The sequence below is a fragment of the Sitophilus oryzae genome, unplaced genomic scaffold, assembly GCF_002938485.1.
Source record: "Sitophilus oryzae breed Bouriz unplaced genomic scaffold, Soryzae_2.0 scaffold_907_pilon_pilon, whole genome shotgun sequence".
In the NCBI taxonomy this organism is placed as follows: Eukaryota; Metazoa; Arthropoda; class Insecta; order Coleoptera; family Curculionidae; genus Sitophilus; species Sitophilus oryzae.
The window spans coordinates 709,890-723,039 of record NW_022147536.1 but is presented as its reverse complement, the minus strand read 5'-3'; the positions used below and the strand labels follow the sequence as shown (position 1 = coordinate 723,039).

The 13,150-nt window shown below is 35.2% G+C and overlaps 1 protein-coding gene across 1 annotated transcript in view; it reads left to right on the top strand.

The window, feature by feature from the left end:
• LOC115890703 (retinal homeobox protein Rax-like) overlaps nt 1-7,729 on the top strand; it is a 37,755-nt gene extending 30,026 nt beyond the window's left edge. The window contains exon 3 of the mRNA XM_030911007.1: nt 7,316-7,729. Coding sequence (XP_030766867.1) covers nt 7,316-7,651 — 336 coding nt within the window. The 3' untranslated portion in view covers nt 7,652-7,729. The remainder of the gene's footprint in view (nt 1-7,315) is intronic.
• Nucleotides 7,730-13,150: the final 5,421 nt, after the last annotated feature.

Genomic DNA, 13,150 nt, shown 5'->3' with positions numbered 1-13,150 from the left:
AATTCCATACCTATTGTAAATGGAAATTAAGAAAAAATTTTACCAAACAAGAGTTTCTAACAAGATCGAACCCGAACCTCCGAAAGCATAGGGTACACGTTACCGAATTTTGTGAGAACTATATAGTTTTTCGATCCGGGTTAATATTCGTCCTAAGAAAAACTAGTTTATCCTAAAATCGGGTTTTCCCGGTAACATACATGAATATAATATAGTTGGGACATGCTAAAAATTTCCCCCTAACCTCCAATCAATGTCATCAAATAATGTAGGATTATTGCTAAACTTACCTTGAGAGTTTGGGATGAAATCGTCATCTCCCATGCCTGAACAAGTTCCTCCATTTTCACATATCACAAACGATAACAAAAAAACTTTATAATTTTATAAACTACCTAGTCGGCGCGTCTAGTAACTAACCTAAAAGTAAGAAGAGGCTTTATTTTATAGTAGGTGATATTACACTTGAATAAAGTATTTATTACATGTACACAAAGAATTTCTATACTTAATGCAATAATTTGCTAATTTACAAATAAGTATAAGTAGTACTCGAAACAAAATTTTATCTAGAATTGTCTGGAGTGTAGTTATAATCTTAATTTCAATACTAGGTAAATCTTAAATAAAAGATAAATTTTCTTAGCTTCTAAGGATAAGGTTTTCTTGAAAAGAAGTATAACTAGATTTGCGGAATGGGGAAACTAGCATATCGTTGGTTCAAGATTAATAATCTTTAAGCCAGTTTAGCTTTTTTTCCGTGCAGACTGGATCAAAAGTAAACTTAAATCTAATCCCTTTTTTTTATCAAGGGTCGATTCTAGTAAAACTCAAAACATTTTTATATGACATACCTACCTACTCTATTTATGGTTAGTATGATACCTGTTATTATACCTTTAAGTTTCGATGTTAAAAAATAAAAAAAAATAATATTAAAATTTTTCTACAACCACTTTTTTTTTTATTAAATTAGTTTTTTTAGTTGTATTGTAGTCATGTACAAGGAGGACAACTCTATTTTAAATATTATATTTAATTTAACGTTTTTCAAACAGGGTTCATTAGACTATATTTCTACTAGGTACATTATTTTGAAAAAAAAATTAAGAAAGTAACTTAAACATTCATAAAAATAGAAGTAATTACTGTTCAAAATAGATTATTCGTATTGATTGAGATTATTATAAAGTAGATTCTTCGTTATATTGTAAACATGGAAATAACTGGAAGCTAAACTTTCCACCTGCTTATATTTAGAGCCAGTGCCTGACGATCTTTTTTTACGATGGTCCTAATATGTTTACTTCTAAAGGCGATAAGGGCGCCATATCAGTAAAAAAAAGAAACAGAATATCTCCCTTTTTGTCGGTCGCGCGTACACAATGCTTTTTGTTTGTTGTGAATAGCAACTTCGCTTTTTAGTTAACTCGGATATTTTAACATTTCTGAAACAATATTTTCTAATTGGTAAAACGTAAAAAAATCATTAGATTTGACGACTCTGTTGACACTGGTCGTTCATCTGGCCGCAGCTAAAAACGCAATGCATCCGGCCAGCCGACGGCCAGGTCGTTGCGACCTGGTCGTCAGTGAGTTCGAGCGCTTACCGTTATCAAGTGTGAACTGTTTTCTTTTAATTCTTTTAATTTTAATACTAAATCAATATAATACACTTTTTTCCAAATAATTTAAGATTTTAAAATTATATTATGACATCTTTCGAGAAAAAATATTTTCTTTTTCCTTTGTTGAAATTTTTATTCGTTTTTTTACCAGTCTTCAGTTTTATTATAGCATGAAATTGAATAAACACTTCTTATGCTATATTAGTTTTAATGTCAAAAAAGTCTATAAATTTTCAATGCTACAGTTTGTTTTATAGAAAATATATTTATAAAGTTTGATTTTGCAGTATAAAGAAATTACGTATAAATAGCATATAAATAGGATTTTTTAATGTTACAGAAAACATCATAATTTTTGTAAATGTATGTTCAAAAATAAGATTAAAAGGTTTCCATCAATCAAGGTTTCTATAAATTTGAAGGATGTTGTAAAATGCATTAAAATTTGCCATAATTATTGTATCTTGTACGGTACTCAAGTAGAGAGACTGGCATCTGCATAACAGGTGCCATGAAAACATGCCCAACAGCAGCAATGGAGGCCATTCTAGACCTAACACCACTGCACATTGTCGTCGATAGATATGCCAATGCGACAATGATGTCAGTGACTAAAACAGTACTGGAAGAACACAATCATTAGAATTCCACTCCGCAAACTTCTGGTGGATGATATAGTAAGAATGTGCAACTTTGAGAAGCACGCCACTGAAGTATTGAGCAATAAAAAAAATTGGAAGAGAGAGCGTTTGCTTAGCAGATAAAAGACCAAACCATAACGTTGTATACACATATTTTCAAAACCAAAGCAAGGACAAGAAGTAAATAGTAATACTAGTCGGAACTAACTAAATACTCCTAACTACAGGGCTACGCTAAGATTCGCCCCCATACATTCTACAAGACAATCAAACAAAAATACTAAACCAAAATTACCCAGTAAAGAGTAGATTACCAATTCAAGAATATGCGATAACAAAGTTGCTAAGGTACGAGGGTGGTAAATATTTGCCACATCTATTGAGTAAGCGTTCATGCAGTAAAGTTTATTTTAGAGTAAATAAACAGCTTATCTTCAAGCAATTTTCAAGCGTTTGTGGTATTACGCAGACATAACATTGTTAGAAAGGAGAAAATATCAAAAAACATCTCAAATGGGATGGTAAATATTTTCGCTCAGTAAGCACAAAGGAGTAAAGAAAATACCATTAAATAAAAAAAGATGATATAATTATAAACAAGATTTATTCAAGATAGATTTAATAGTTATTATGATATCCTTATACACACTGATATTTGGATAACATGTAGATAAAGCAGAAGATTAAGATTGCAGATCCAAAAGTTTTATAATATACAGTAGCTATAGTAATGTAGACTAAAAAGAATAACCTTAAAGGCTAGATTACTTAAAGAAGACTATACACAAAAGTAATATAATTATTTAATATAGCTTAATTTTCATAATTTTTGTTTTTATAATTGACATATCCTTTATTAATATTACAATACAGTGTGTTTCGAACTGTATTCCGGAAACTTCGGCAGCATATTCTGCAGATAAAAACAAGTAAAAAAGTTCGTATAAATGTATATCCTAAAATACTTAGTTTCGGAGATACAGGGTGTTGAAGTTTCATTTTTATTTTGATTTTTTCCAAATAATTTCTGAAGTAACGTCAATATTTGAATAAAAATTGGTGTCTGGGAGTTTTTTGACATGAGAAATTTGATTTTGATGTCAATATGAGTCTTACTTGTAGAGGGCGCCACCTACATGTGTTTAAATTGTTTTGAAAAGTAATAACTTTTCGTCCGTACCTGTATAAAATTATTGAGTGAAAAAAAAAATATTTTAGTGATTTTCTACGTAAAAAATACCTCTTTGTAAAAATCGCTACGAGCAACCTTTCTCAAGATATTTAAAATGGAAATAGTTAATACATGTCATTATTGACAAAAAATAAACGTGTTGAGTAGATAGTTATTTGACTGAAATGACAAATTTGGAAACTTCTTATTTTTTATGACCGAGAAAAATCAAAGGTTTTCCTTGATTTAAGTAAAAACAATCTTCGGATTGTCACGGGGTTTCTAACAGGACACTGTCTCCTCAACGAACACCTCAGTAGGCTGAAACTGAGAAACAACGGCGAATGCAGATTTTGTGGGGAAAATGGGAAAACACAAGAACACCTTATCACTGAGTGCGCCGAGACAACGACCATTCGTGCCATGAACCTTGGTACGTCTGATGCCGAGGATGGAGAGCTGGCCTCTGCGGAGCCGTCTCAGATACTGGCTTTTCTTAAAGCCCTGAGACTGTATGATGAGTTATAACTCGTTATAACTCAAGAAAGTGGGACACACAATAGATTTATAAGGTCGCGGTGATTAACTCCCCTCCTAAACATTCTACAATCTACAAATAGCTATTTTTTAACTTAAATTTTCCGATTTCATTAATTTTTTTTTCGTGTATTAACTTTAAATACTTATTGCCCGATCCGACTTCTTTCATAATCGTTCAGACCCTTTAAACGTAATTCGCATACATATTACAGCCCCGGCCGACGACCAATTACGAATTAAAATCTCCACATTAATACGGCGAGCCCGAACAAAGCCGACGAGAAAACGCGCGCTTTATTCCACCCCCCTCTCACATCTCCCACCCTCAATCGAGTACAATTTAAATCCGCTCCACCCGTCAATTCGGTCCTTAATAACGATCGTTAGCCGATTACCCGTCTCCTCACTCACTTAATACCCGCCTAATGACGGACATTTAGTGCCTCACCTCTCCCCCCTCCTCCCGCGCCGCCATGTCGCGACTTAATTGGCAACAATTCGGGCAATTAATCGAGGCAGGCCGAGCAGCTAGCGAGCGGTTTAAGTGGCCCGGGCGATTGCCCATTGTCGGAGCACAATGGGTGGCTACGGTGCAATCGGAACTGGATCTCCGCGGCACGCTGGATGATTTCGATGTGCGACGAACGACAGCGTGATGCTACGCGCGGGAGGGAGAAAGATAAGGGGAGAAGATGGGAAGGTTATAAAGAAGAGAATGCGAGGGTGTCTTGGTGGCGTGCGTAATTGCCTTCCTTTTGGTGGGCGATTTGTAGATGCTTTGGTGAACGTGAAGCGGTGTGTTCTTTAATGGGGACTGACTGCATTATATTATATTGGAAGTTATGATATACTAGAGGTTTTTACTTGTCCCTTTCAACGATTTTTCTTGATCGCGATTTTGTCATGTTTTCTTTTAGAGTAATGGCAAAACAATTTCCGATGGACGTGAGTGACAAGCTATGGCGACAGCGCTGCCAGATTGTGACGGATTTATGACATGAATATTAATTTAAAAGTGACAAACAGTATATTTATTATATAATTTTTAAAGATTTTTACACATTTTATTTTTAATTTAATAAATAATACACACACCGGAAAAATCATTTTATTAAAGTTAAAAATAAATGTTTTGAATAAACAACCACATATTTGTAGGCCTATTCTTTGTACTTTGATTGAAACAAAGTTGTCACACTAGTTATTTCTAAATTTGGGATATTTGCAGAAGTGTTTGTGCATTTTTTGTCAAATGTGTAAAAAGCACCTAGCATCAATTGTTCGAATTTAACCTGTACTGGCTATGTTTTTATGATAACTGGCGAGAATTCATTCAAATAACTCTGTTTAGTATTAAACGACCTTCTGGAGCGTAGACATCTTAACAGAGCCGAAATGCTAAGGACCATGGGTATGCTCGAAGCTGTAATGCGCCAAATCGACATAGCTAGAGCATTAAATGCAAAGCAAAGTGTAATATCGCGGTTAAGTGGACGCTATCGTGAAAGTGGTGATGTTGCTGAAAGGCACACAGGGCGACATCACATTACTACCCCTCAGGAAGATCATTTTTTACAATTAAATGCTCGACGCCGACCGACTCTTACAGCACCAGAGCATAGTTTAATTCTCCAGTAATGTAACCGTTAGTCCTGACACTTAATAATGTAACCGTTAGTCCTGACACTGTCCGCTATAGATTAAGAGAGGTCAACTTAAGAAGCAGACGCCCCTGGAGAGATCAACCCTTAACGAGAGGAAATCGAGAGGTACGATATTTGTGGGCTCAAGATCATGTTCAGTGGTCGAATGAACAATGGGCCAATGTTCTCTTCACGGATGAGTCACGCTTTGGAATTCATCCGGATTCGAGAAGGCTTAGGGTATGGAGAGAACCGGGAAATCTTATTCGGTTGGATCATGTTCAGGAAGTACATCCTTATCAAGGTGGAACAGTTATGGTCTGGGGAGGAGTCCAGCAAGGCCGAAAAACCGATCTCGTTTTTTTTTGAAAGGTTTCTAACAGGAATCACATATCGTGATTTAATTCTTGAGCCTGTCGTGTTACCATATGCCAATGATTTTGGGAGAAACTTCATTCTCATGCATGACAATTCACGGCCTCATACAGCCAGAGTGGTAAGTGAGTTTATCAATGCTGATCAATTAAACATCTTACTCTAGCCGGCACAATCTCCTGACCTCAATCTCATCGAGCACGTATGGGACGCGGTCCAAAGAAGAATTTTGAGAATGGGTATGCCTCGTGAAACTCGTAGGGATCTGGTTCGGGCCGTGAATGCAGCGTGGCAGGCTGTACCTCAAGAAGAGATCGACATCCTGATCAGGAGCATGGAGAGAAGATGTAGGGCTGTAATGAACAGTAGAGGAGGCCATACCCTTTATTAAATAACATTGGTTTTATCTTTTTTTTTAATTCACAGTTTGGAATAAAAAAAATATGTGTGTATTTTTCAATAAAGAGTTCAATAAAAATCAAGGTAAATTTGAAAAATCCGGTAAATTTCGCATTTTTATTTCCAATACATCCTGTAAATTATTTGTTTATTTTAATTTTATTATATCAGAAATGCAAATAATAAAATTACTGACGATGGCTGGATAAAATTGTAATATCCCTAGACTTTTCCGGTGTGTGTATTTTAGTAATTAATTTTTTTATTTGTTTTTACCATAGCAACTGCTAAAATTGCCTTATATCTATCAAAAATAGTAAATAAAATAGTACTTTAACCGCGAGGATAGGTTAAAAACTTTATTTTTTCTCGCACGTTTTTTAATTGCTTCCATTTTTGAAAATTTTTGTATTCCTTTTCATAAGGTATTCGGGATTTAAATGGAAGTAGTTGGGATATGGCGTTTGTCGCCTCAGCCTGAATATCCGTTGGTAATTTACTTATTTCGTTTTGAGCCATTTCTGGCTCCAATTCAATCAGCAATCGACACGAAAGAGAATAAAAAAATATTGACTCAAAATTGACAACTAAAGAGACAGCTTTATTTATTTGTCAAATTACATAGAAACCAACGCCAACCCAGCACAATATTTTTTCTACTCGTAATAAATTATTCCTTAATAATAATAATTTCTGAATATTTTTTAAAACGTAACTCGCTATGGAAAAAAATATTGTTTTATACACGACGATAAAATTGCATTATCGTCCCCGAAATTAATTCACTCGCGATTTCATCACTCGTCAATTAATTAATTCGGTCGACGATAAAATGGTATTTTATCGTCTGGTATAAAAAATTACTATAAATTATTGTAAGCAACTATACCATCTATGACACTTTTTCTTTATTTGCAGGTGTGGTTCCAAAACCGTCGAGCCAAATGGCGTAAGCGCGAAAAGTCCCTCGGCCGCGACGTCAGCGCCCTCATCCAACCCGGCGACCAGCAAACGGTGGCCGACTGTCAAATGCACGTCATCCCCACCATAGGCGACTCGTTCTGGCCGCGGCTTCAGCTGCCCTCCATCTACGCCAATGGACCCATCACGTTTCCGTGGGCCTCCAACCCCATCGCCGTGCCCAACATTCAGGCCTATTTGATGACGCGGTTTGCATTGGCGGAGAGCGTGGGGAAGCTGGAAGGGGTAGGGGAGGAGAAATTGGGGAGTATCAGTCCCCAGCCCCCACCATAAGATTAGGAGAATGTGCGATGTTGGAAACGTTTTTGTAGTGATGTTCTTTTGGTTGTTTTTGTATGCGTAATGTAGATAAAGGCGTTGAATATATATTTTATTAATACCGTGTTATAGTTTATTTCTTTCCCCATATGCTTGATTCTGGTTAAGGGTATACACAAATAAATACTTAATTACAAAAGGCCATTTTTTTAAGTTTTAACAGTCTCTAAAACTTTAAAACTAGGCATTTTCGCAGCTATGTGTATAGGAACTTTTTTGCAGAATTAAAACTAGATATAAACCTATAATTATGTGACAAAAATTAGCTAGATGAAATCAAATGCTCAAAATGCTTCCTTTCCTGTTAACTGCATAAAATGAGTGTCTTTTCAAAAAGATCTTTTCATTTTAAAAGGCATTATGTGGAATTCTACCTCGAAAAGGAGCCACAATAATTTCTCTCATGTTGTCGACAATAGTTGGTCGAGTTTTTTAAACACTGTCTTTAACATATCCCCATAAAAAACAGACTAGATAAAATCAAGAATGAACAACTAGATAACACTAACTAAAACAGACTAGATAAAATCAAGAATCCACACTGCATTCACCAACTAATAGAATCATATCAACTCTTTCTGATGTAGGATAAGTTTGCATTTTTGGCAAATTTCTGAGAAATGTTTTTGTTTTAACTGACACAAATTGATAACTAGTTGTTAAAGTTGGACTAATTTGACAGCTATATTGAAGTAACGTCAGACATAATCACCAGCCACCTAGATTTTATCAAATAATAAAGATCTACTCAGATCAAATCATGTAAATAAAAATATCTGGGAAAATCTTTGTTTGAGGGGTATGCAACCTTAATAGTACTTTGAAGAGACATGAATTCTCCAGTGAATATTAAAATAATATACTGGGTGTTCCATTTAAAATAAAAGAGTATCATACTTTGAAAAGTGGCCAATGTTCAATATTAATTTTGTCTCACCCTGTATAACTTTTTGGATCAAGTTTTAATTTGATTTAAAGTACATTAGTTAATTTAACTGCATGTTAGGCTATACCGGGTAAATTCCAGTTTAGATAGCTTTTATTGTAATTTAAAAATTGTTCTTTATTTCTAGAAATTGTTAAATATGTCAAAAACTTTACATTTTAGTCATATATTTCTCTTATAACTCACCTTTATTTTTCTCCCAGAATCCAAAAATCAATTAATCTATAGGGTGTTCCGTTACAATAAACACAACTTGATATGTAACATTTTTGGGGGATACCCTGTAGAACTTTCTATATTTTTAAAATGTGCTCTGAATTAAATATGCTCACAAAATTTAATTTCAATAAAAACTGTTGTTCTCCTTGGACCCTCCGCACACTGCAAATTCGAGATCGAAATTCAAGAATTTAATTTCTTAATACGAAATTCAAATTAGAGTATTGTAATTTCATATGTGTTACTCAAGTTCTGAAGAAGTTACCCATTTGACATTTATTCCCAAAAATTTTTTCTGCATATCCGAAGTTGACAAAAATCAATAATTTTCTTTGAATTGCACAACATAAATAAAACAATGTCATTTTCTTAGAATTTCCATACTTAAGTAGCGTAAGTAATCACATCCTAATATATATGATATAAAAGAGTTGTTTTTCTTTTTTATTTTGAATATTTATAATTATCAAAATACTGCTTAGTAATTGTGTAATTTATTAATTAGTTAATAACATGCCCTCTACGTAAAATGTATGAGTAAATCGTAGAATACCTTTAGTGAGACCGCAATGAACAATTTTTTTTCGTAAAATTAGTAAATTCTACGCTAATAAAAATCTCCTTTCTATAAGTCTGTCTTAATATGGATGAATAATATGGAACGCTCCCTTTGAGTTTTACCCCTCGCTTGGGGTTGGCTTTTACCAAAAAAATCATTACAGATATCTGCATTATATTATATATTTCTAAACATAATGTATTTGTTTCGTTAAGAAGATCTTAATTTCGATCAGGAATTTGCGATTTTTGATCAGTGTGCTCCGCGGCGCGGCGTATACCCTGTACTATTGCAGAATACATTTGTCATCTTTGATTCTGCTCTGTAGGGTAATTTGTTATTGAATTTTCTATTGGTCTGAAATTTATGAACATGGATAATTACAACGTTGGCAGATATTTGTCGCATTTTCATATAAGTACCTAAATATGCCTTCTTTCACTATAAATTATCTAATTTTCAATAGATATAATCTTCATAAAAGTATGGTTTATTATTGTGCTAGAAATAAGATCATACAAAAGTTGAAACTCATATTCAAAAGTAGAAATAAGATCATACAAAAGTTGAATCTCACATTCAAAAGTTGAAATGATTGACATTTTTTTCCCGAATTTGATGAGAACACATATTTTTATGGATAGAGGCAGATTTTAATGTAATCTAGAACATCAAATAAGAATGTAAAAAATGCAGTACGCCTCTGTTATCGAGCATATTCGCCAATATCCATTTATTTTCGATAGAAAGCGTCTAGGGGCGCCCAAACAAAATCCGAACTCGTTGTTTAATTCCATATTAAAAGCGGATCGCAGCTACTTGAAACTTTGTACGATTTTTATTTCGTTTCCAGAGGGATTATTACGATTTGCGATCCCCCACACCGTTTTTTACTCGATTCTCTCTTTTTTAAAACGCATTTCCATCTCTTTTTCGATCTTTTACGGCTTTGTGATTCGCCCGTATCCGCTTACTCCAACTCTTCGAAATCGATTTTAATCCTTTCGACTTGTGCCGATTTTTTCTGTTTCTGGCGTATTGTTAAAAATTTAAAATTTGCAGTTTCCCCATTGTGTAAGAGATTACTTTTATTTGATGCCGAGTAACGGTGAATTGTATAGGGGATAATATGATGAGTCAATAATTATATCCAACTGTTATATTATTTATAAATACAGGTATACTGGGTGATTAATCTTTCCGACAAACTTCCATGTCAGGATTCTAATTTGATATTTTTAATACTTTGAGAGCATATCAGCATATACGTGCAGTAGGCCAATCAAATTAGAGGGGTCGCTTGAAAAAAGGGTTGTAAAGCTAATTATTGATTTAATTGGTTGTTTTGACGTGAAAGAAAAGTTTTCTAGATTTGGAAGTGGTAAAACAATATGCAAATATCCGTGAAAAAATGACAAAATCCCTTACAATATCGGGAAAGCCTAGAATATGCAAACTCGCGATCAATGATCAGAGTGTAGAACAAATGATGTTATTTAAATATCTAGGGGCAAATATAACAAGAACTAGGAATCTCAAGGAGGAAGTAAAAGTCCAAACAACAAAGTCAAGATTAATATCAGGATATATTTAAGAGATATAATTTGGCGAAATAAACATATGGAGGAAGAGGAAGAGGAAGAGGAAGAGGAAGAGGAAGAGGAAGAGGAAGAGGAAGAGGAAGAGGAAGAGGAAGAGGAAGAGGAAGAGGAAGAGGAAGAGGAAGAGGAAGAGGAAGAGGAAGAGGAAGAGGAAGAGGAAGAGGAAGAGGAAGAGGAAGAGGAAGAGGAAGAGGAAGAGGAAGAGGAAGAGGAAGAGGAAGAGGAAGAGGAAGAGGAAGAGGAAGAGGAAGAGGAAGAGGAAGAGGAAGAGGAAGAGGAAGAGGAAGAGGAAGAGGAAGAGGAAGAGGAAGAGGAAGAGGAAGAGGAAGAGGAAGAGGAAGAGGAAGAGGAAGAGGAAGAGGAAGAGGAAGAGGAAGAGGAAGAGGAAGAGGAAGAGGAAGAGGAAGAGGAAGAGGAAGAGGAAGAGGAAGAGGAAGAGGAAGAGGAAGAGGAAGAGGAAGAGGAAGAGGAAGAGGAAGAGGAAGAGGAAGAGGAAGAGGAAGAGGAAGAGGAAGAGGAAGAGGAAGAGGAAGAGGAAGAGGAAGAGGAAGAGGAAGAATATGAAAAATAAATTGCCTACTATAATTCGTCATATAGCCTCAGGGCTTTGACAAAAGCCAGTATCTGAGACGATTTTACAGAGGTTATTTCTTCGCCTCCGGTATCAATCGTTCCAGAGTACTCAGTGATGAGGTGTACTGGTGTTTCCTCATTTTGCCTCCAGAATCTGCTTTCTTAGCTTCAAAACAAATTATTTGAATACGCGCTTACATACTTACTTACACTACCTAAAAAAACTGACCTGGTTTCACTTGAGATCCCACAATTTTTTATAGTGGAACTACTTCGTTACGAAACTCAGCATATTTTTACATTTTATGTTTGTGATGGAATACACTTATATTTAGAGTCTGTCCCACTAGGCCCTTACTGCTTTCGCAGCAACCATTTTTATTCAATATGTCCAGGTTAGCTTATACAGATTTGGTAATTTTAGAAGTGTGGCCTGGATTTTAACATGTAGACATTTAAGACAGTAATATAGGCAGCTTAATGGAAAATCAAATTTATTAAAAAGAGATAAAAGTTGGGTTGATACATTTCTTCATTGCGGTAATGCCCGATCTTGAAAAAAAAAATTCAAACTGCACAAGTAGGCGTTTATGGAAAATGTTGCATCTCACACTTTTTTGAGCCACCCTATAGAAGTTAAAATATTTGCCGGAAATACGTCCTGGTACATACTTTAGGTTTGCACTTAAACAAAATTCTAAAGTATTCTATTCTAGGAGCTACAGATGCCCGACGCACTATTGCCGGACCCTGTAGATATTATTCCCTATCTTTACACGTTAAAATCGGTATGACCATGGATCATTTGGCATTTAATAACGCCATACAACATCCTACTAATCCGACTTTATTCAAACAGAGTGTAATTTCAAACAGCTCAAACTACCCCTACACACCCCCATCTCGACTCTTATTCTACCACCGGCACAAGCCAGATGTCGAAGTGGCTCGATACTTGCGTTCCTCTCCCTCCCTTCCTTTTAAACCCCCTCCTAATCGCCGACAAATTGCCGAACTAATCCGCGAAAATCCGAAGCCGCGCGATCCCGGAAGCAAACAAACGACTATCGCCCGCCGTCATCTCGAGATCAATGTAAACGCAATAAATCGCAGTGGGCCAGTGGTCGGTTCGTCCCCCCGCCTCAGTATTTTCCGTCGTGATTTCTTCTTTAGGCTATCACGACTAGAGATGAGCTTAGGGAGGATGATAAGTTAGATTAAAACCCGGTTGTTCATACTCAGTTCAAACAATTTTACAAGACCTGGTGCATCAGTTTCGCATACTATAAAGAAAATTAGAGAAAAAAAAAATTCTTGATTATTTCCATCAGATCCTATTAGTATTAGAATAAAAATGCCCCGAAGAAAAGTAATAGAAACAATTTTACAAGACATGCGAATGGTATTCAGGATACGCGTTGAGCACATATTGGCAACATCACAATTTCTAATGTAGGTAATAGTCAAAAGTTGATAACTCACGGATGTAACAATGAAAAATGTCAATGTTACGTGAATTTCATAACCTATTGTTGAGTTATGTCAAGCCTTTGAAT